We start from the raw sequence: 25,324 nt of genomic DNA, 5'->3' as shown, positions 1-25,324 counted from the left end.
CACATGAACTAAGCCAATTAAATATCAAGGGGTCAGAGAAGAAGCTGCATAAGTGGACACAGCGCCAGCTTTTCCTGCACTAAGCTGTTTGGTAACTATCATCCTTTCCCAACTAATTTGTTTTTCTCAATAGGCTTTTTTTGTTGTTTTGTTTTTGGATAACAAAGATTGGTGCTGTAATTTAAAAATATCACCTTTTCTGAAACCCAAAAGCCTTTCATTCGATAACAACAATGTGGAACTTTAATGTGGAGGAAGGATGAAAACAAAAATCAAAGCTCTGCAGCGCATCATGAAAATCAGACGGTAAGTGATTTGAAGTAAACAGTTTAGAAAAGCATTTCAGGACCTTTTGTGGTGGCAAATTTCACTTGTATGTGGCCATGAGAACGGATTGGTTCAAATAATAAAAGTTTTTATAAATATAAGGTAGGAATAAAATACTGCAGGCGATATTGACTGTTGTTAGATAAGCTTTTACAGCTGCCCGCATAATCAGTTTTAATAGAGCATATTTTTTTTCTTTTGAAAGCGAAGAACTCTGGGCTCCAGACCACAGAAGAAGGTCTGCTTTCTTTTACAAAAACAGGCTGATGATGAAAAATATGTGTAATAGTTTTCTGTCCAAGAAAGTCACCCAGACCGTTTAATGTACACGGTGATTAAATGGAAGCTTAATTGTCTACATTAAAAGTGTATTCAAAGTGACAGCGAACCATGCAGCGCCGTATCTGAAGCGGCCATGCCGAACAGAGACGTTTCCCGGTATTAAGACATACAATAGGGCTTTTATGAAAACTGTAGGAAACTAGTACCCTAACCTTAACCACACACTCTGTCACAGAGCTCCGTGAGTGTGTGTGTGTGTCTACAGTCAAACTTTTCAATGCTTACCACATGTAGCAAACGTGTATTGCCTGATATGTTTCCAATATGGAGAAGGAGACAGAGGAAGCCATAGACAGCCACAATTTATAAAATTGAATAATACACTATTAATATTGAATGTCTTGAAAACACAAGAGGCTACTATAATGCCACTACGTGTAAGCTTTCCCTAAGCTTCACTCTCACTTTCTCCTCACTTCCCTTCTCCGTGCTCTCTTCCCTGACGAACCTGACAATGCTTTTGACGGTACAATAGATACGCTTGTCCTTCCCTTGTGCTGTAGTCTATATGGACTAGTCCTCCTCCTGCTGCCAAAAGCTTGGAGCAGAGTCTACTCCCTGTATACTAAATTAGTATGTCTAGGAAAGTATTTGGTCCGTAGCCAGGCGCTTGTCGTCAGGTGACCTGCTGGAGTAAATCCTGGGAAATGTCAAAGGCAGAACCAAAAATATGCCAGGCCGGCGACTATCCACATCCACACAGGAGCGTAGGCACGCGTCATCACATCCTGTACGTTCAAGTTTGCACACAAACACTCAAACTTAGTTTTATACACTGATAAATGAGGAGTGACAGAGTGCACTTTCTCGCTTTTTCCTCTTCATCGTATCTGAGAACAGAGGAGTGACTGATGCCTTCAGTTTGCATTTGAAGGCAGATGCACACGAGCCGTCTTACCTGCTCCGGTGTCATACTGTGCAGCTGCGTGGGCCAGGAGGCAGAGTCGGAGCGGTGGTAGGCAGGGGGCGGGGCGAAGTCCTGCAAAATGATTGGGTCTCGTTCTTGACACAGTGAGGTCAGGTGACTGATGTAAAGCTTCAGTTTATTGCGATTCTGATTGAGATCCAGGAGAGGAGAGAGAATCTGAGGGAGGCAGAAAAAAATATGCTTTTGATGTGTTCAACATACAAAAATGATGGTCATTGTTTCAAGAGTGTTGCTGGAATAAAACTCAGGATAAAAGATGGATGGGCAATGATGAGTGGAAATGAAACAATAATCAACATTGAAAAAAAAAAGATTAATTGTAAAAAAGCAGTCGATAAAGTAAGATACATAAACATGCTTTCAAAATTTTGTTTCACCACAAAATTACTATTTATAGGGCAGAAAGGCCTAAAGGTTTTAAATGATGATGGGTGAATATTCTTCTTTTTTTCACCCTTTAACAAACAGCAAAACTGCAAAATGCAATTATCCACACGATTTTCGTTGCAGCGAGGTTAAATTGTGCAGATAACAACCATGAACGTCACCCACAGTCACAACAATAATAAAGCACTTATTTTATTCATTTATTTCATTCTTAAACAGCCTTTCTGCACTTCTCAAGGTGTGCATCAATATGGAGTCATCGATGCCCTCCCCGTTTCCCCGTACAACTGGGAAATGCAGGCGGGCCAGTCTAGCAGTTGTACCCTCTTCTTCCTCAGCTCTGCCTTTGTAATGCACGTATTACATTTATCAGTACAATACTAAAGTGCCCGTGTGTTGAGTCAGCGCTAGAAGGGCGTGTAAGTCCCCGACTGACAGCGCCAACTAACAGAATAACATATAACTGCGCAGGACCAGTTTGTGTCCACCAGTGTGTCCTTGGATGATGTAAATGTTTTTGTAAACGTTCTCCGGGGAGTATTTCTCAAACACAAAACTAACTTGAGAGTGATCGAGCTCATCGTCACAGCCAAGGTCATCTGTGTCCTCATGGATTAAAACATCCAGAAGTCATAGTCTCTTTCCTCCGTTACTAAAAAGAGACTGAATTTCTTCCTGGAGCCTGTTTGCATACTGATCTAACAAGTGCTCAAAGACACACAGAGAGACGCCCATCTTTTCACTGCATGATATCTAAGTCATTATAGATGTGTTATTTTATTTCCTGTAATCTGAAAAAATGCACAATGAAACAAATCAAGCGGTCTACGTCTGTGTGGAACAACGGTGTTTGATGTGCTTCATCCTCTCAAAGACTTGACAGTCCAGTAAATGTGTAACGATGCTGTACGAGAGCAAATTTAATTGTGACAAGCTCTTTGGACTGAAAACCTTGTAGTCAATTAAATACTAAATCAAAGAGCAGTAAATGGTCCTCCCTGCGATTCAAAGGTTTTGTAAGAATTGAGAGGAATTCACCTGATTCCTTTGAATGCTTCATTAAATCGTTTTTATGTCTAAACATTTATGAAAACCAAACTCCAAAAAGCAGTTGGCTTAATGCAAATAATCACTAGAACTTTCATAATGAAGTGTATTAGTTCATTCTTTTTAAACTTTTGATGGTATTCACTCACATTTCATAAAAGCACCTGCTAAATATTTATCATAAATCTTTGTCATCATGCTTAACAACTGTTTCATTGCGATCTATTTTTACGTCACACATGCAGCAACATCAGGTGCCACACAGTGTGTGTGTGTGTATTTATAAGTGTGGGAATGCAAATGATAGGAAAAGATGCACAGATATAACTGAGACAGGACCTCCCCATGAGAATTATCACACAGATAAGACATCCAGACCAAGATCTTATCTTAGGAGAAAACCAGGATGGAAGAGCAGAGGAAGCATGTTAAGAGGGCCGTTAGTGAGTGTGTGAGAGAGTTGGTGGAGAATATTTCATCCCGGCATCCGTCCAGACCCTGCACTCACCGTCACTCAGCACACACAAACACTCAACTGCAAGATCCTTCCACTCAAGGCAGCAACATCATTCTGTCGCCTGATCTCCAGCTCTGCTCTCCAACCCGTAGTGCTCTTATGTATTTATATACAAAAACCGCAGGATTAAAGGTCTGCCTCTTGGCTTTTATTGATGATGCATTTAACTGGGAATGTTGAGAGTTTAGTGTCTCATTCCTGACTGGCAGTGCTGACGGCTCCTCTCAATCACAGCTGTGGTCACAAGTGCTCTAAATGATGTAGCACCATAGCAACCAAACAAATGTTTCATGCCGTATATACTGACAATATCAACAGGGATTGGTTAAAGAAATAGATAACAAATGTGAAAAGCAATCAATATTGTAAATAATGATTATAAAAAGCTTGATTTTTTAGGAGTGTTATGGAGCACTACACCTCCACTAATATATGTATTTCTGGATGTTGCTGACTAGCTAAAATGACTGAAATACTCAGATTTTTTATGTTTTTTTGCGTTTCTAACATAAATTAGGAAAGTAACAATGAAAACCATCCGCAGCTGTCACTTCGGTGTGCACTGACGCTGATTTAAATGAAACCTAACATGTATATATATCCCACATTTATTTTCCAAAAGCCTTCCCTGATTAAGAATCCTGACAAACAACGAAAACGACGCAGATGCCAGCGCTATTCGTGGAAAATATTCGTTGCACTCTTCTCTTGCAGTGATAATGGAAGCTGGCAACGAAACAAAGCAACTGTCGCTTGTGATTCGGAGTCCTCTGCACATTTACTGCAAACACAGAACTTATCTCCGGTTGTCACGAGCAGCACCTCCCTGGGCCTGCACTTCTTGATCCTCGCAATCACACATGCAGAAACTAGATAAACACAGTGTTATATTTACTATGATTGTGAAAGCATAGCACGCAGAGACACAAATGTACTGCAACAAGAAAAACGCACCCATTCGTGGTCGTTATCTGCACTGTGAATGGCTCCAGTTACAGTATTTTCCAATGAGGACCTGCCAGTAGGAAATAGTCTATTATAAAATATATTAGTGACCGTTTCCCCTCAGTGGGGAGGGGGAGGCAGATGGGGGGGCAAAAAAAAAGAAAGATAAGCATAGGGCTGCGGGGATATTTCATAGTCTGTGTTACAGAACATCTGTGTTCAGTAACAACACAACAAGAACAACAACAACGAAAACTGATGCCTCATATAAAAATACATGAAGACATTTCTTAAGATTCGGCTCCACTGCCCTAAAAATACACGTAACATATGTGCAGCAGCTGCTCTCTTATACTTTCTTATTCATATCATTCTGTCAAGCAGCCTGAAAAAAAAATCACTGTCCATGCTTTCCAGACCTGCAGCAAAGCTCTGAGGATCATTTACAGGACAAATGAGAAACAGACAGAAAGAATGGAAGGAATGATGGCGATATAAGAAAGACATTTGGAGAGAAATAACAACAGGCTCTTCTCTTTTCTCCCCATCATCTATCCATCACGAAAACATTAGAGAGGAATAACATGAATTCTGAAGTAAAACACTGACCTCTTAATGATTTCTCTCTCATATATGACATTACTCATCCATGTGTTTTCCTTGTGTTGCACAAACTCCAACAGTCAACAAACGCCGTGTGCATGTTAAATGAGTCCGCCGCACTTTCCGTGTCTTATTGTAGTATGAAACAATCCCAGAGGAGCCGTAACTTTATACAGCACTGCCAGACAGTGTGTGTTTGTGTGGCTTTATTAGCCTCGCATGAGTCCCTACAAGGTTCTTAACGTACTATGAAAGAAGTCCAAAGAGAGACATTCAGCTTGGCTTTGCTGACCAGCCTCCCCAGGTAAAGAAAACTTCTACAGCCGCATTATACAGCCAAATCCAAACTTTTCCTTGTCCCCAGATCCCTGTGAGACTCGTACACAAAGAAACAAGTACAGATATTTGTCCTGGAGCCGTCAGGAGCGATCACAATGGACTCATAAAAAGTCCAGTCATACCTGAAGGACTACAAGAACCCAGAGAACAACAGAATATGGTGAAACAGCCAAAAATAAATCAATAAATCAATCAGGATGTCAGGTAATCTAATCTAATATATATGTCATTTTTTGAGCAAAATGTTCCAAACATCGGCTGGTTCCAGCAGCAAAATATAATAAATATAATGCTTTCTCCAACTGTAATATTCAGAAACGTATACAGACGAGATCATTCAGCATCAATCACACCAGAGATTATTTAGACGTCTTCTTGGTTGGTATTTTGACACACTAGTTCATTGGTTTTAATTAGTAACTCACATCATGTCACGTAGACGCTTGAGTCATTTTGCTTGAACCAAAGCTACAAATACGGTTTTAAAACATAGAGGAAAACGAGTTTGGTAATTAACCAGATACTGATCTACTGTGTCTTTTAACTGATGTATATAACACAAATAAGACTATTAAAAAAAGCAAAAAGCCATAAAAAGTTCTGAACAGTGGTTGGCGTGTGCTAAAACTGCCCTCCGGTGTTTCTCAGTTGTCTCTGAAGCGTTTCATTCTCCAGCTGCAGCACAGAATTCCCTTACAGCACGACCCACAATCACTCACTGTTTGGATCAAATGTGCTATGGCAAATTACCCTCCCTGTACAGCGAGAGGAGGGCGTGCGTGCATGGACTGTAACTGCTCGTGGACACGGAAAGGACAAGAGATGGCGTATAAGGGCTGCGTGCACGCTGGCCGGCCAGCGCTCTCAGCGGGGAGGTGCTACCTCTAATTAATAAGAAGGGTCAAACTTAGATCCACTGGTGAACCTTTAGGCTTTTAGCATCCTGATGGGAAATCCCTTGGAGGAGCTGAGCGGCACTAAAGGCGGCATGTGCTGCTCATATGTCGCGCTGCCTTCACCTCAGTAGATCGATACATCCTGTTATTGTGAGACTGAATTCAACATCGCTTCAGCAGTACAATGTAACATTAAATAAGTCTTTCAATATGAAAGACATATTGAGGCAAAATTATGAAATAACATCTGTAAAAAAATGCGCAAATACAAAGATGAGAGAGCAAAAGAGTTGACTGGAAGAGATGATAAAAGGAAATGAAGTAAGACACCGAACCACCGAACAAATGAAGATCATGATCCAGGATGAAAGAACAGATGTTTGAGTAATGAAAGGAAGACAAACGACAAGAAGAACATTTAAAAAAAGAAGTTTCAAGACTGAATGTCAAAACTGAATAAAACAAAACTGAGTGAAGTGAAAAATAAAGAGAGAAGATGACGAAAGACCATGACCAGACTGCCACGAAACTCATGGACGAAAGAAAAGTTTGTAGACACATGGCCAAACATGACCGCATCCAGACAGAGAAGACGCTCACCCTTCTGTACAAAACGGCAGACTGAGGGTGAGGAAGAAGGCATGTGACTGGCTAGGCCCAGATGCCCTCCTCATCGTCCTATTGGTTAGTTCAGTCCAGCCGCAGCGAGAGGTCAGAAAAAGCAGGTAGTTAGTCTGAGATGGATATTGTCAATAGAGCAATATCTGAGTTGGTTACAACACTGGCTTTTAATATCAAAAACAACAGATTGAAAGAGAAAAATGAGCATTAAATATTGAGGATTGTTGAGGGAGAAAGAAAGGAGTTGGCTGTTCTGAGCAGACAACTCACCTGATCTGGGGAGGGCTTGTGATTGTTGGCTTGCTCTGAGTTTGGAGATGCCACTTTCAGATGGTCGTCTTCATAGTTGTCCGCCATCAGCTTCATCCTGTTCTGTGTCTACAAAGAAAGAAAATAAAATAAAATGACCTCTCTGACTTGCGAAACTCAGCGGTAATGTCATGACAGAGCAATAACAAAGCAATGTGTGTGTGTGTGTGTGTGTATTTGGGATGAAGAAAAGTTCAGTGTTGAAATCCTTCAGTTACAAGTTACATGCAGGGAGGAAGAAAAAGGGTTGGACAGTGAACAGAGAAGAATGCACATTTTAAAATACACTAATACACAGATTACTGCATATAAACAGAACCAACAACCTCTCACACGTTCAATTACATAAAAAAGAAGGTGCACCTTTTAATTTTAAGGTTTTATTTTGTTTAGTTGAGCTTGAAATGTGCCGTATTTAGGCTTTGTTTAATAAAAAAAAACCCAACGTGTTGATACACATCTAAACTTGTTTTTACCTCTTTTTAAAATTCAGTAAGTTTTTACAATGAAAACTTTAGAAATGAGGCGGTGTAGGTTTTTCCACATGACTGCGGTCTGACTTGCCACCTGTTGTGCAGCTTGTTAACTGCTGCAGAAGAATAACAGGCTTGTTAACTTGTCACCTTGAGGGGAGGTCTATGAAGACTAATATTAGACAGTAGACACACAGACGTGTAAATCCCCTCACACAAGGCGCGCACACGGTCACGCTTGCAGAAGATAACATAGTTTTATTTTCTTTGTCTGTACCATCAGCTCTTTGCTTTTCATTCTCATTTCTCCCTTATACTTCGCCGCATCATCTCCATCCCTTATCTGCCCAGCTTCTTTAGTTCCCATCTCACCGCTCCATGTGTTTCACATGTTTTAGTGATGCTTCAGGATTTACAGTAGACATGGAGAGAATTGGGGAGTTAAGAGATAAAAACCAAAGGAAGGGCGAGAAACTAAATCTGTCAAGCTTTGAATAAACTATATATCCTGTATTCCTTTCAGCATGTGCATGCAGCTGTGAACAACAGCAGCTGTTTTAGGTTTTGATTACAGGTTATGGATGGGACTCCCCTCCAACCCTGAGCTAATTTTCTGCCATGCAACAGAAGCCACAAGCAAAACTGACTCGCCCAACGTGGGGCTCGAACCCACGACCCTGAGATTAAGAGTCTCATGCTCTACCGACTGAGCTAGCCGGGCTGTGGCCTCCATGGGGGAGGGGTCAGGTCATCTCCAGGCACGTCCAAGCACCTTCTGTCAGCAGCAGTCAAAGTCGGTGCAACTGAACCTCTTCTGTGCATTTCACACCCAAAAGGTTCCCACCATCACAAAAAAACAACCACATTAAAAATAAAAAAAATGAGAAAAGCTTTATGATAAATACTTGAGGTCAGAAAACAAAATCACTCATTTAATTTCACAATCACAGCTTAATAACAGCTTATACCACTCTTAGAAATGAACTTGTATCTGGCAAGCCTAAACAGGGAACAATACAACCTAAAATTCTTGCGCCCAACGTGGGGCTCGAACCCACGACCCTGAGATTAAGAGTCTCATGCTCTACCGACTGAGCTAGCCAGGCTGTGAGATGGAAAGGGGAGGGGTCAAGTCTAGGCATTTACGTCACCCCCATGTCCCCTGCAAGCAACACTGCTCTTCCAGGCTCATTCCTTCCTCTTCTTACCGTTAAGTACTTCTCTTTTCTTTTGCCAAACACAAGCTGCATCACTTTGTCCAAAAGTTCAGTTTTCTTAATCAAGCCAAAGAACTGAAGATCAAAAGCTGTCTTTTAATTATTTTTTTGTCCAAATAAGCATTCAAAAGACTAGGAAAACTTCAGACACTTATTCAATGTGTTATTGTATAGTGTTGATTGTTTTTTGAGGTGAAGATGACAAATAAGGAGAGATTGCTTGTTGGATGTTGCTTTAGTTGGTAGCTTTTAGTCATCACAGCTATATCGCCCTCATGAAACGTTTTGTTGGGTAAAATAAATTAAATATAAACAGGAGAAAAAGGTAAGAGCATCAGAAAACAATAGACCAAAAAATAAACTCAAGGCATAAAAGAAGAGGCAGTGGTAGTACAGAGGAAACAAAGAGAAGGTGGAAGAGATGTCCTCATTTCTCCCTCTGCCCTTTCGTTAAATGCTCTCCCTCGTCTCTAATTGTCAGGAATGCTGATCTCAGCTCACTTGCTTCTGTGCCAACTCTCTTTCTCACTTAATCTAATCATCACTGCATTATTTCACTCCTCCTCCCTCATACCTCACATCTTCTTCATCTTCCCTCCACTCCACCCTCCACCTACAGCTCTGCTGAAACCCTCTTACAATGGACACAACAAGATAGAAACGAACACAGAGAAACGTGAAGGGAACTGCTGACTCATCTTTTCAGGAAAATTATTTCCTCGTGATAAGGCTTTGGGGAATATTAGATTAGATTATTGTTTCGTCTTGCTCCACAGTGGCTATGGAAGAACCTTTTCAGATATCAATGCAATTATCGTTAATGGAAAGTTGCTGAGTCATGTTTGGGGAAAAAAAACGCTTATTCTGATAACAGATTGTCATTAGTTTCTCTATTTCTCTCTGAAGCAAAAAGTTTTTCATTTCTTTGTGAAGCAAAGAGTCAACTGTTGATAAGTGGAGAATTACAACTGATAATGAAATGAGTGAGTTGAGCACTGTGGGGAATTATTTCATCGTAACACGTCTCGGTACAGTCATAAATTAGATTAGACCTTTTCACTTGTAAGTAAAGATAAACAGCTTAGAGCAAGTTAAATGAAACTCAGTTTACAGTTCACCACATAATTAAAGAGCCTTTTACATAAGATGAAGACCTCATCCCAGAATAACTCTAAATTAAAGTTACTACATTAAAGGGGACCAATTCCGCTCCCTGTTTTTTCGGAACTATAAATAATATCAAAATTACCACCCGTCGTGTTTGGTGATGCCCAAACAGCAAAAAAAGAGTCCTGCAGTAATCCATGTGAGCAGTGTTGCTTGGTTTTTCAAGCAATGTTTTTCAGGTTTATTCTTTTCTTCCCTTGGATGTGCCATTGTTATGTCACAGATTATCTGTCCATCCCCCAACCGTTTTACCCGCATACATGTTAATTACAAGCGTTCCAGTTTCTATAGACATGTTAATGATTGAATTAACACTTGGTAACTCAACCAAGCTATGAACATAGAATTCAACCTAGACCATAATAAAAAGGACGTGGCTACAGTTTTATATCCAAATGACTGCGTTTTATTTATCTTAACTGTGTCTGTTAAATGGGTTTGAAGTGGCTGTGGGTGTCAGTTTCACCACAATGTCTGGTTATGTTTTCAAATAGAGATTCAGACATGTTTTCACTTGTTTTAGATCCGTGATTCTTATTAGTCTAGAGCTTCTTGGGTTTCTTCAACATCATACAGTGAGCTCAGAGAGGCATCCAATGGCACTGAAAGTGCCATATTAGAACCTCATGGGTGCACAGCAAGTCAACGGTCATCGCCACACACACACACTTCCCTGATGTGTAACACATGTGGCTCTGACCAGGACACATATCCCTCACTTTCTCTCTACTAATGTGCAATAAAAAAAAACAACAAAACTAAACACTCCTTTAACCGTTTGACTTCTCACGCTCTTCACCATATCTTTATTCCCCTGCACTCCTTTATTTGTGTCCGTGTCTCTGCATAACATTGCTGGAGGAAATGAGACTTGAAATGGGGAGGAAGGAAACTGTGAAGATGATGGGGAGAGGAGAAACAATAGAGCTGGGATCAGCTTGATCGACAGCCTCTCACAGTTGGGGGCTGGGGCCTTTCCGAGTGGAGCTTGCATGTTCTCCCATTGCTTGAGTGGGGTTTGTGTGGTTACTCCGGCTGCCTCCCACAGTTTTAAAATATGTGTATTAGGATAACTGGTGATAAATTCACCATAGCGCTGGTGTGTGTGCTTGTTTGTCTCTGTGTGGCCCTGCGACGGACTGCCGGCGTGTACAATGTTGTTCTGTGAAAGACCATGGCCTGGAGGTCTGTTTGGTTGGCCACGCCGGCTTCACCAACATGGGAAGTGTTGGCCAGTGCAGCGCTGGGTGCAGGAGATGCAGTGGGTGCCAGATCCATGCTGAATAACAAGATTTGGCAAGACTGGCTTCCCCCAAATCCTGTAGCACAAATACCGGTATGACCAGCCCAGTTTCCCTCTGCCGCTCTGAGCCGTTGTGGTCATTTACTGCACAGATCTGTCATTTTAGCAGTCAGTGTCATATAACGATTCCCCTAATATGCTGATTTATAGCATCCTTGTCTCTGAGGATGAGGGGCTTGCAAGCCTCCTTGCCTTGCTATCAACAAATCCCAGTACCCTCGGAGGCCAGCTCGACTCACCACCCCATGTCAATTAATGGAACAAGGAAAGTTGACACACTAGATTCAGGTGTTTACAGTAATACAGTGGATCAATCAAATGCTATGTGAACGTGAACAGCATGAAGTGACTTTAAAAAAAAAAAAAAAACAGATAAAGGAATTAATCTGCACAGTTATAGTTACTGTGTAAACTCCACCTGCAGTTGTTTCTTACTGCATTCCCATAAATGAAATGTTGATGCAATTATATTTTTGTCAGTTTTGTCCTTCTATAATTTTAGTTGAAACATAAATGAACGTTGGGCTGATTATACACTTAAACCCAGTAAGCAAGTCCGATTATTACCCAGAGAGGCTGTCTGTTCTCGATCCCAGGCAATTGTTCATAATTTGTAAAGCAACATTTGAACAGTTAAATTCTTTATAAGGTGTTTGGCTTTCTCTGCACCTTTCTTCTCCTCTTTACCCACTCAAGAGCTAATGTGTCATGGATTTCTTAAAGTGGTTTTGGCTTTTCCATTTGCAACTTGTTTCAAGTTTGAACTTTGGTGTTGATTCTTGACTTTTTTCTTCCCCCCAAACACGTCAGAGTTCTCAAGTTGCCCCCATACTACTTAGTGATTAAGTTGCAGGATTTCACAAGGAAATGCTGTGTTTTTAAGAGAAAGAAAAATCCCACCATTAGAACATATGTAGCAAAGGTTACGGGTTTGGGAAGCAACGGTGTACGATGAGGTGTGGATCCCTCTTATTTACTACCGTCTTGGGACCCTAGAGCTAACAGTGAATATGCACAAAAAACAGATATAAAATCAAAACATATGTTTTTATAAAGCTTTTTTCTGCATTAATCTGTCAAACTATTTCAGCTCAGCTGGAAACTACCAAATATTCAAAGATTTTTTTTATTTTAGCATTTTAACCCTTTAAATGCCAGTTTGAATACATGATGTCACTGTTATTTATAAAAAGGTGAGACATTTTTTATATAAGGATTTGAGTGGACTGGGGATTGCTGGTTATTCAAGTCTTGAATTTGTCAAAAAGTAACAGCAACAACATGGTGTCGGGTTCAGAATTTTGCACCCTCTGAGTCAGAAATGTACACTAGACCCTGCTATAAAATCACCATACATCAATATTTTTACTGCTTTTTATGCATAAATCTCTGAAACCACTTCTACAAAATGTTTTTTTTTTTATGTTTTCATGATTTTAACCCTTTAAATACCAGTCTGAATACATGATGTGACTTTTTTTAGTAAAATAAACACAACTATGAGATATTTTGCAAATATATCGTGGATGGATGTGGCTTGTTATGCTGTTATACTCATAGCCTATCACAATAAACATAATTTACCTGATATGATCCTTACCAAATACAGCTTTCTATTCACACTGGACTGTAAAGTGAAAATTATTCATGTCATTGCTGGAAACTCTGTCCTCAGGAAGCTTGTGATTAGTATTGTGACTGTAATTCTGAAGAGGATTAAACAATTTAAAGAAAACCTTCTCTTGCTTGATGTTAATACTGCAAACAAACAGGAATAAAAATAGTAAGGGAATTTTGGCTTTGTTCCATCGTTGAGGGATTGAAAAGCAGCTCTACAGACCTATAGTGCTGCTAAACCGCTCAGCCCCGGCATGCACAAACACGCGCTCGCAGAAGCAGACAGGGGAGTCAGTGTTGCCGGCAACCACCGCCGAGACCCGGAGGCGTCATAAATGACTTCAAATAGAACATGGAGAGATGAGACAGATGGATGTAGTAAATATAAGGGTTGTTATATCAATTTAATTTAAAATGTAATGTTGTGTGCTGGATGTTTATTGATTCTTCTCTGCAAATGTCAATAGGCATCGGTCTCCAGCGCACCCCGAACACTCTCAGAGAAGTCGAGGTCTGGACTCTGCGGTAGCCAATCCATCTGTGAAACATGCTCCCTGAACCAGTTTTGTGCACATAAATGTTGCTGAACCTAGATATGACCCACTGAAGCAAACCCCAAACCATGACACGGTACCTCTGTCAAATCCAGATTACCACATCAACTCACCTTCATTTCCTTCAAATTCTTCCCAATAAGTGTAATTGATGTTTTCTTAAAGTAACAGAGATGTTTAGTTCCAGCACCTTACTTTATCTTCTCCCTGTGGAATTACAATTACTTGTGCTACTAAATATGGTTAAGAGTTCGACTGTCAGTACTCTCCATTAAGTAAATCTAGAGGTTTTATTCCTCTGACCACATTTCTTCCTGATAGGTAACAGAACACTTTACCACTTTCCTTTCAGCTGTCATAAACATGCGGGATATGGTGTATTAACTGGAATTAAGCTGAAGACATAAAACATGTAATATATTATCTGATATATTTTATGCACAGACTGTAGACTGTAAGGTTTTAGTAACACATTTTCCTCATTCAAGGTAAAAGGAAGAGTGGGTAAGGAGTTGCTCCGTGCCGTAACCTTCCATGTACAATCCAGGAGTTTCCTGTTTGAATACACGCAGTTTTCCCCGTCACACATATTTGAAGCTCATGTGGTTGAATACACCAAATTTGGAAAGCAACCAAATAAACGCATTACCACATATGCGGATAGATGCTGAAAGGAATGGTACTGAGAGGACAACAGAGAAGAAAATAAATCCACTAAACTCCCAGCAGGCTCATCCACTGCGGATTTGGTTATTTCAATAGACCCAGGAGAACCTTAACCGAATGTGATGTGAGCGTGTGTCTCTGAATGAGAGTGTGTGAATAGACCCCTGTGTGGAACCACAGAGGCATTTGGTTATGTTTATATCCTTGTTTTTGGCCAGGATGAGTGTGTACATAAGGGTGTGTGTACATGAACTCTGTTAACACCTATTCACACCAGGGAATTAGCGTGCAAGGCTTTAGTGTGTATATCTGTGGAGAGAACATTGTCAGAAACACAGAATTATAAGAAAAGTGTTGCCAGCAGAGATTTGTTGGAGATCAAAACTATTTCTCATATGTGTGTGTGTGTGTGTGTGTGTGTGTGTGTGTGGTGAGCGTGGGAGTGGTGGGGTACTCCTAAATTTACTCATTGAGGTTGGAGGGCTTCGGTCACATCTGGACTTAGTTGCTCTCTGCCTTACTAGCTTTCTTTCTCCACTCATCACTTCCATCACCCCTGTGCTCCTCTTGCTTTTATTTGCTCCTTTCCAAATATGACTCTTACATTTCTCACCTTACTTCGGCTTTTATCTTATGCGTGTGGATGACTTTAAAGCCTCTCCTGCCAGTTGTCGTCTCTCTTCCTGTTCGGTCATCTGCCCACCAGAGCAAAAAGAGTTCCCGGTGTTCCAGCTGATGTTTGAGAGTTAAGTCTTACTTGTTGTTTGAGCTGCTGAACCAGGCTGTCCTTCTCCCTCTTCAGGCCAGCCACCTCATCTTGGGTTTTCTTCTTTTTGGATGATGAGAGCTCTAGCAGGGCAATGTTGGCGTCTTTCTCGCTGATGGCGGCCAGCAGTGCTTCTTGCCTGGACAGAAAACAATGACGTGTCAAAATCAGTTGAGAGTTCTGCCTGCTGTGCTACATAATGAAAAAAAAAGGCTAGAATTGCTGAAATCAACAGAAGAGAAACAAAATCATCTGAATTATTAATTGCAAAACAGACACAAGATGATTCCGTAAAAACATGTTTTAATTGTGATTGTTTTTTATCTTTATGCACACTTGTGCACACACAAAAATGCATGGACATGTAAGGATGTGGCTGAAACAATCAAACAGTTTCATTTTACAAATTATATTAAAAGATGACAAAAATATTTTACTTTTTTTGTCTTTTCTACAGGAGCAACTTACAACAACATGACTGTGAGCTACAGAAGGTGGGTCAGATTGTTTTTTCCCAAAATGTTTCTAAATTTACATTAAAAACAAAATTTAGGAACCAAAAAGCCCACTGGTACACTGGTAATTTGCTGAGAGAGAGAAAAAAGAAACCTTTGATGTAATAAAAGGATAAAACCCCAGAAACAACACTGTTAAACTTGGGCAACTTTAACAATAATATATATATATATATATATATATATATATATATATATATATATATATATATATATATATATATATATATATATATATATATGTGTGTGTGTACATATATATGTATGCATATATACATATACACACACATGTGTATATACATGTATATATGAAATATATAGAAATATATACAGTCTTTAGTGACTGTAAAAAGTTGTTCATTAAAGACTGGTCTCCACAGATAAACACTCTAGTTTTCAACTTAAAATGAACATTTGATGGAATGAAAGACATTTGTTAGAAGACATGGATGTGAAATCTTAATTTAATTCTACAGGAGAATAGATTGAACAACAATTAAAAACATTAAGACATTTAATACTAGTTTATCACAGCATTCGTAACAAGCCATGGACTCCTGTTTCTAACTAATTATTGCTCTATTTAAATTATTGATCACACTATGTTAAACGACTTCCAACCCCCACAATATGAATAAAAACATGTCCATGCACTCTTTTTCCATGCTAGAATCCAGTCTCAATCCACAACCATCTTGTTTCTATCCTCTCCCCTCCTTCCTCGATGGGGAAGCTGACAGATGGCTAACATTCCTTGTGGTTGGGAAGCAACAAGCCGCATCCAAGTCATCCCATCAGCCACATATCAGGCTGAGCTGACATCTGAGGTGGAGAATTCTCAGAATCATGTCCATTTCCAGAAGGAACCTAAATCACTACAGATATTCCACAATCCAACAAGACAGATAAGGAAATAAAAATGCAAAAAAATGCTAACCCAGATTTTAAAAAGACCCAAATGCATTTTTTCTTCATCCATCTAAACCTTGCTTCTTAGAGAGATATTGCAATTGGTATGACTCAGAAAAGAAAGCTCTTGTTTGTTGATTACAATGTTAAGACTACAGGTAGAATGGGGCAGCAACTTCGACAAGTGCCAGGTTGTTATGGCAAGATTAGCAGTCTGCCCCCAGTCTGCAGCGGTAAGAGCCAACCAGCAGCAAACCATAAACCAGGGACTGGGTGTTGGAGGAGGATGTGCTGGAACAAGTCTTATCAATGGCAGCTCAAACTCGTGACATATTTCCCCAGCCACACTCAGAGCGTTCATCCCTTAGCATGTCACAGCATTTTTTTTTTTACATGTGGCAGAAGCTGTCACCATGTTCAGACTCATCAGTATACATGTAACCAAGATGGAACCAGAAATCCACACCGGTGGACATCAAAAAAGAAAGAAAGAAATACTTAGAATTTTTCTTTTCCTAAACCCCACTTTTGTTTTCAATTTTGATCATTTCTCAAAACACAATTACACCCTTTCTCTCTTGCTGGTAAACAAACACACACAAATACAGCGGTGCAGCGAGGAATGTAGTGATGAGAATGTCCAAAATGAAGACAGATTATGTGAAAACCCAACATACTATTTGGTGAACCTCATTGACCAAACTGTCAGAGTGTAAATATCCTGTCATGCATATGACCTGCAGTCATCCATCCAGGAGCAGAGCCTGAGGAAGCTGGGACCTCCGTTGGGAGATCATCTCTCTGAGCTGAGTGTCAGCGGGAGCCGTTTCCTCTTTGGGGATAAATATGAACCATTTACTGTATAGATATCACCAGAACCTTTTTTGGATGTCTTTCTTTTTTGGTCAAATTGATATAATTTCTAACAACAGGGATTTTTCTTAATTTTACATAGAAAATGATTTCACACTACAAACTAGCCTACCGATGGATATGACTGAAAATGTTGGAGGAGTGCCGAAACATGCAGTTCCTTAAGTGACCAGTAGTTGTGCTGGTAATTGTACCAACAGACGTGAAGCTTAGCTAAGCAGCTACCTCTGCTAACTGATAGACAGTCTCTAGCTTTTTGGCTAGATGTCCTGTGTGAAATGAGTTCTTCTTCTATTGTCCTTCAATGTGTGTTCAAAACGACCCGCTTCTGCTATTGATTGGCCTCCATGTACTCCATTGTTTGGACTAGCTGTGTAGCTGCACGCATGTATTGACATGGGAAAATCCCCCAACATTTGATGAATGCAGCGCAATCAACAAATCACACACAACCCCCGATTAAGTCTATGGAGACAAACGCAAACATGGCAAACGCTGCCATGTGAATTCAGCATAACTTTGTTCGAGCCAGGTCCACAAAGCCCGGTTAACCCCAAAAGTCCGTTAGTTGTGCGTTGACTAGTCGACAGCCCCGGTTTAGTCTTGGTTTCAGCTCCTGCAGTAATTGTTTCAGATTTTTTGGTAGTAACATCTCAAATGAGGATTGTTGGGAAAATTTGATCAGAATGAATGTGAGTTACTGTTAGTTAGCATCATAAATTAGCATGTGTTAGTTAATTTGTGAAAACTGAGATTGGGCAGCGTCAATTTCTGTCCAGCAGCCAGAAAAAAAGACTTCAAAACAGCAATGCTGCAGAGGTCTTGTGTTTTTTTATACACTCTATAAGCAGCATAAAGACATTTTTGAAATTATCATTATTATTATTTTGCTCAGGGGATCCCCCTATAAACATGATGGTTGAGTTACTTTTACGACAGTATCCAGGATTTACTCTGGTTCAGTCTGTTGCTTGGTCACGCCCTAGTTTTCTCTTCGGTCATTACTTCCCTGACTCTTTGTCGCCTCTACCATAACGTCCACTGTAGCTCTGGGAGCTAGTTTCACTGTTACTGACGTATGGTATAATACTGTAAAGACAACATTTCCCAAAGGTAATGAAATATTCCTTCAAATGAAATTGAAGCAAACTCAAATAAAATCCTCCGTGCTGCGTTCACAAAAGAAATATTGACATGAAGTTTAAAGAATCTGACAGAAAGTCACAATAACTTTTTATATGACTGAAATGCATTTCAGCTGGTAATTAAAGAGCGATAACAACGATCAACATCTATTACTATTGATACCAGTGTAGTATTATTTATCATTTTATTCTTAGAGTAATGTTTAAAAACAAAACATAACAAAAACAGCATTTAAGGATTTACAGCATGCTTTTATACTCTGAACATATAAAATTCCAGTCTCCCTTCATCAACAAACAGTATTTTTTTTTCCATTTGTGTCTTGTTCTGTTAAATACTTTTTATTTAGTCAAGAACACATGGACTTAATCACCACCCCCCCCTCTTATGACACTGGAACTGTGTTGCAGCCTTTCCCTTTTCTTTGTCTTGTGAATATCAGTACACACACTGGCTCACATGCATGTGGAGGGGCTAATGGAACATTACTCTTGTTAAAGCTAACAGTGCGTCTAGTTTTATACTATATCTGAGAGTTACCTGCCAGCACATGGCGCTTATAAACCACTGGTGATAATATGATATTTATTCCAGATGCACTTGTCTCATTCTGGCCCTCTCTGCGAGTCTCCCTTCATCTCTCTGACACACACACAAACACACACTTAAATCACTTCGCTTGGCCTTCTCAGTTTGCAAAGCTAAACACGTGCTTAGGACAAGTGCTGGCTGTGGCTACTGCCGTTGCTATGTAATCAAGTGCAGAAGTCTTTTGCTATTCCTTTAGATAATTCCACCGCCTCCCGGCACTTTAAAGACAGTATGCTCTCAGCACTGCTGGCAGTGTGTCGTTATAGAAAATAACAAAGACAACGGAGGCAGCAATGTGAGGAAGAAAGACTCCCAGTGGATATGCAGGCTTAGATCTGCAGCTCGCCTTTCAAGTCTTTCCGGAGCAAAGTGTGGAAAAAAGTAGAATAAGGGAAAGTCTACTAACAGTGACTGCAGGATAAAAGCTTTTTAAAGACATTTCCTCTTGAATATTTACCTATTTGTCGGAAGGCTTTAACTTAAATACTATGATAATTTTACAATAATCCCTGTGACTACATTTTTTTGCATGATCGTCTTCCTGTCATGTGCTTACACATACTTCACACATATGCAGGCATGTTTTTATTATTAATATTCTTACCTTTATTTAATACGATTTTTAAATTGAGACTAAGAGCTCAAGCTAGTGGGATATTAAAAGTCAAGATATTAAACATAAAGGCCACATAATAATGGCATGGAGTAAACCACGATCAAAGGACTTGCATTCTTCTGCAAATTATTTCATGTTCACATAAATGACAATTAAGCTGGATTTATGCTTCTGCAAAACAAAACTAAAATTTGGTGTCATTAACGTCATTGTAACTGTATCTGGCATGCTAAAGCTAACACAACAGCATTTTGCTTGTGAACTCTATTTCTGTAGACTTCTAGTCTGTGTATGGAATCAAATATTGTTTATGCTTCAATGCCAAATCTACTCAGAACCCATCAGGGAGCCTACGAAAGGAAACCATGACCTTGTGAGTATTTATACTTGTGTTGCACGTGTATTAGTTGTTTTAAAGTTCAGACCTCCAAAGCAGTACTCGCTGTCAAGAGATTCTGTAGCTGCCGCAATCAATTGCTGCTGAAGGAAAGATGATATTAGAGGAGATAATGTGAATGAGTTGAATCAAACTGGGATTTCTTTTGAAATGAGAAAACAGCAGTAGGTGAAATACTGGTACCTGTGGTACAGTCACAGTCTGTAACAGTTGTCACCCGTGTTGAGTAAACTAGCATGCAGGGTAAACAAAACAGGAGTAACCCTTATCTGCAGATGCCGTCATTTTGAGCACAGGGAAACTGTACATCACAGTGCACAGCGATGCAAACACATCATCACTAAAAATATCACAAGTACGGGACATACAGTATGAATTCATCGATATTTATAAATCATCCACAATCAGTTGAGGTCATTGTTTGCTATTTTCATGTTGCTTCTTAAAGTAAAATCAACCAAAAACACAATGAAGTCCTGACTTTCCCGAGTGTTAACAAAAAAGTTCATTGGCAGCAGGCTGAAAAGTGTTTCCAACAGGAGGTAACAGTGGCGCTCAGTAAAGCTGTCATGTGTTTACACGAACATCTCAGATTATTCACAATTTGACAGGTTTCCATTCGAAGTTTTCTTCTCACCCCACTTCCCACACACTTTGAGCTTCTCTCACCTTTTATCTATAAATATCTTGCCCGTTCTGCCGTTCTCATCTCCCCTTCCTTTTACCCGTCCTTCGTCACTCCTTCTATCTCTCCACCTCTTCTCCCCCTCCGCCTGCTAAGAGGATGGGAGGAATTTTTTCCGTCGTTTGGCGGTCGTGTGCCATGATGTCATCGCCGTGGCGACAAGGCAGACAGTAAGCAGATATACACAAATGCACCAGGCACCTGACCCCAACCCCAACACACACATGAAGACACACACATGTGGGGCCTCTCTCCTTCCTAAAATCACTTAAGGCCCCTCACTTTATCAGAAACACTAATGCCTGGTCTTAGATCACTCACATAGTTCTACACACACACCAAAGCTGCTTCCCATCTACGTTGTGTTATCTCTTTCATGCCGTCGCCCTTTACCGCAGTTACCGTGTGTGTCTTCAAGCTGCATCTGCGCTCGCAAGGATGAAAGTGTGTTTCCTATACGTGTGTGCATGTTCACAGCTTGTATTCAAGGTTTGTTTCTGGGCATCACTGCGTGTCCATGATCTAAGTATGGTATGGATCCTGTAGATTCCAGCGTGACATTGGCCAGCCTCTGCCAAAGACAAAGACAGAACTATTTTAGAAATAATCTCTTTTCTCTGCTCTGTTTCCGACTGAACAAAACAACCCTCCGTTGTTTGCTGCGACACTGGCCGCTCGGGTTACACGAGGCGGCTCCTTGGACGCTTTTCCGAGAGAGAGGTTTTCTTCTCCAGGCTAGATTTCAGAAAACGCCACCCACGACTTTCTGATGATACAAAAGCGGTCTCCACCCTCTCTAACCAATTTGGAAAAATGGCTAAGTTTTGAGGTAACTAAAATCAGAAAATTCACTTAGCTGGCGACGGGGGATTTAGAGAAATGTGATAATTACGCTCCATAATCACCATAACCATCAGTGCTATGAGGTCTGGGGTTTCTTTGATCAAAAACAGACAGAAAGAGTTAAAAAAAAATCCAAAGCAAAGTAAATCAAGAGCATTCCAATTACCACAAGTAAAAATATTCTCCCTTTTTTTTCCCCCCCAAAATGATGTTGCAGATTAAGGAGACTGTGCAAGACCTGCATTGTGCCACCAGAGCAGCTTCGGTGATGGTTGTATGGAAGACAAAAGGAGCAAGACCCACAAATCATGAAGAAAATCTACCATTGAGTGATTAATCTTCACTAAAAAAGAGCTATAATTGTTGTTTGTGAGTTATTTAATTACACCAACATAGCAAATTTTCTCTATTACTGTTTCAAGGCTGTTCAGCAGCAACAGCTCATGTTTTGGTGTCTATTCTTGATAAAAAGTTTCAAAAGCCATATGCACGATAAGAAGCAATCATAATTTTGCAGTTTGTGGTTAGACAAGACATGTTAAAACATCTACCACCCCCCCGCAAAAAAAAAAACAATCAAAAAACATTTATATAATAATTGATGAGTTCTAGGTATTTAACAAATACAGAGAAAGAGTGACAGTGTTTAACAGAAACCTTTACAAAGTATAAGGTGTCACTGAAGTGTTAAAAGAGACAGAAAATACAAAAGCATCCATCCATTTTCTACACCCGTTTTAATCCTGTGCAGGGTCACGGGGGTCTGCCGAGGCCTATCCCGGCTCATTACAGGCGGGAGGCCAAACAAAAGCAGATGCTACAAAATAAGACCGTAAAAGAGGATTTCAGGGACCTATCTGAGTCACACTGGGAGACAAATTGTATTTACACTGTACAACCTGGAACATGAGGAGGACAGGACAACATGGAGGATCCTCTCTTTTTCCTTTTTTTTTTGTTTCGATTTGAACAGACAAAGAAAGAGGAAGGTATTTTTGGGGTTTAAGTATCTGTCCAACTCAATATAAAAAAAAAGTTCACTGTCTTTGGTGTTTTGTCTAAGAAAGGGAGCAGGGAAGGACAGAAGGAAGGTTTTGTTTAAATCCAGATGAGACAACTGCGCTTTTGAGAGAGGAGAAAGCAAAGAAGATGGATACAGGAGGGCACAGCCATCTGTCAGCGGTGGCTCATCATGCATAGATGGATGAACACACTGAAAATCAGAAAGTAGAACTGAAACAGAAATTTATGATCAACGAAAGAGGAAAAATGATTATTTTTCTTTCTTATACCTTTGTTGATATGTCTTTGTCTCCCCTTTTGTAGTAGCTGGGAGCTCATACACACACACACACACACACACACACACACACACACACACACACACACACACACACACACACACACACACACACACACACACACACACACACACACACTGTCATGACTCGTCTGCTGTTCATGACTGTGCATAAACCATTTTTACGTGAAAGTATAAATCTAAATGAATTTCTAATTTTTTCCTTTTCTCTTTGTCTTACTATACGTCGTCTCTCCAACACACACCACACACACATTGAGAGCTGTGACTTTTCGAGTCTCCGAAGTGAAATCCTGCTGAGAAGTATTTCTCGCCCAGCTGACAGCTTCAGTCCTGCGGCAGACAACCAGCAAGCAGTGAACCCCCCCCATTTGAATCTGCCCTGAGCGGACTCCCTCGTTTTCTCTGCCTTACACACACTCACCCTCCTACACAATCGGGCATTTAATTTATACAACAAAGTATAAATCTGACATGGAGTAAATAGCTGCTTTAAGGTGAGGCTCTGCACCACTTTGCCTCTTGTACTTAGACTCCCTCTTTCTGTTTTATAACCGTACAAGAGAAAACGCGGTGCCATGACTGCACATATCAGAGCAGGTTTTATGGAACATTTGTTATTGCTGGCGTGCATCAAAGTGAAGACGGCCAATAAAGCTTTGGTTTATAGCAAACTATTTATCGTGTCCCCCCCCTGCAACAGGCCTAACACTAAGTTTCACAGCACTCAATTATAAGGCAGCTTATTAGAGGAAAGGATCTTATTTTGTGATATTAAATTATATTATTTTGAAAAAGTGAATAAAGTGAATAATGACTTCTATGCTTGTATGCAATGTCAAAATCAGAAACGCATGTAACGATCTGGAACCGTTATTTTTTTTTTAATGATGTCTATAAGAACTGAGAAGGATGAACAATTTGCATACAGCCTGCATGTCAGCCAAGTCTTTAGTTGGGGAGAAATTTTGATGAAAGCAGCCTGGTCGTGTTTAATAACACACGGAGAGGAGCAGGATTTTTGGTGGGGTCTCTTTGAGAACTGTGTCTAACCCATTTGTGTCTGAAACTATAATATAAGTGGGTCAGACACAGTGGACATAAATGATTTAGTGTGGAGCCAGAGGATGGGGCCATCAGATGGAAGTGTTAGGGAAATGGGTTAAAGCTGATGCAGAGGATATATATGTGTGTGTGTGTGTGTGTGTGTGAGAGACAGAGAGAGAGAGAGAAAGAGACAGAGAAGGAGAGAGAGAGAAAAGCTCCCCTTAAGGAGCTGTTGTACATCAGAGAGGCTTTAAAAAAAAAGACGGCTAGAAGGCTTACACACACACAGACACAACACACACACACACTCAAAAAGTGCATTGACAGGGAAGGGAATAAAATAACTGGAGGATTTGGGAGAAAAACAAATCAAAGAGACATGAAGGGGGAGGGGGAGAATAAGGAGAGGCAAGAGAGGGAGGTAGAGAGACAAAGGCAGGAAGGAGGGAAGAGAAAGCGGGATGGAGAAGAGGGCAGGTGGGACTACAGCATGACAGAATGAGGATCTGTTCTTGACATATTCCCGCTTTTTCCTCGCTCCCTTTCTTCTACTAAAAATCCTCCCTTGCTCCTTCACCTCTGTCTTCGTACCCACTGCTCAAAGACACACACACATATTTGAAAAAAAAAAGACAAACCACACTGCAACTAATAAGTAAAGTGTAAAAATGCTTTATCCATGGTCGGCTGGAGTTTGCTCTTTCCACGAGACCACACACAAACTAAACCGTGTGACTAAAGATGCAGCTTTGTCTTCACCGTGGTTTTATACAGTAAATCCATTTCTACGCTTTACTGCTGAGACCAAGACATCTGCCAGCAATCTGTCAGTGCTCCTGTAACACTAAGCAGTGATAGTAATGAACACCTGTGAATCCCATCCTTAGACTTCTTGACTCCTTGATTTTCAGTGAAAACTCAAAAGTGACTATTTAAAATGGATCTGTTTCTTTGATATTCACTGTCATACATCTCTACTACTCTTGGCTCGAACCGATACCACACACTGTCACGAGCGAGCCAGAGCATCCCACATATGCTTGTTTGGAAAAGGATCTTAGTTCTTTGGCGGTGAGGCTCTTTGAGTGGCAGGGCCCTGGGGTGGGGGGGTTGGGTGGGGGGGTGGAGGCCTCACTGCACACCATGAAAGCTGAAGTGGCTTGTCGAAGCGATGTTTCCCCCTGCATCAGTCCTTAGGTGGGTGGCACACGTCAAATGAACATCTACCGGTACCTGAAAGCCAGGACGCTAGGAGAACGTTGCATTAGACCAGGGGTCGGCAACCCAAAATGTTGAAAGAGCCATATTGGACCAAAAACACAAAAAACAAATATGTCTGGAGCCGCAAAAAATTTAA

The 25,324-nt window shown here is 40.4% G+C and overlaps 1 protein-coding gene and 2 non-coding genes across 9 annotated transcripts in view; all 3 read right to left on the bottom strand.

Annotated features, from left to right (window-relative positions):
• Positions 1 to 25,324, bottom strand: part of LOC133424478 (ELKS/Rab6-interacting/CAST family member 1-like) — a 156,910-nt gene that overhangs the window by 22,511 nt on the left and 109,075 nt on the right. For 4 of the 7 annotated variants that reach the window (XM_061715110.1, XM_061715111.1, XM_061715112.1 and 1 more), the window contains 3 exons: positions 15,016 to 15,163; positions 7,223 to 7,330; positions 1,568 to 1,753 (listed from right to left, as the gene is read on the bottom strand). In XM_061715110.1, coding sequence (XP_061571094.1) covers positions 1,568 to 1,753; positions 7,223 to 7,330; positions 15,016 to 15,163 — 442 coding nt within the window. Of the gene's footprint in view, positions 1 to 1,567; positions 1,754 to 6,931; positions 7,010 to 7,222; positions 7,331 to 15,015; positions 15,164 to 25,324 lie in introns of those variants that run through there. The other 3 variants (XR_009770888.1, XR_009770889.1, XR_009770890.1) reach the window with 1 other exon arrangement.
• On the bottom strand, positions 8,383 to 8,455 carry trnak-cuu (transfer RNA lysine (anticodon CUU)). Its single transcript has one exon. It is a non-coding gene; the product is annotated as a tRNA-Lys (tRNA).
• On the bottom strand, positions 8,768 to 8,840 carry trnak-cuu (transfer RNA lysine (anticodon CUU)). The gene has a single exon. It is a non-coding gene; the product is annotated as a tRNA-Lys (tRNA).

The sequence above is a fragment of the Cololabis saira genome, chromosome 23 (genome assembly GCF_033807715.1).
Source record: "Cololabis saira isolate AMF1-May2022 chromosome 23, fColSai1.1, whole genome shotgun sequence".
Taxonomy (NCBI): domain Eukaryota; kingdom Metazoa; phylum Chordata; class Actinopteri; order Beloniformes; family Belonidae; genus Cololabis; species Cololabis saira.
Note: the sequence above shows the minus strand (reverse complement) of the source record. Positions and strands in the feature narration are given on the sequence as shown.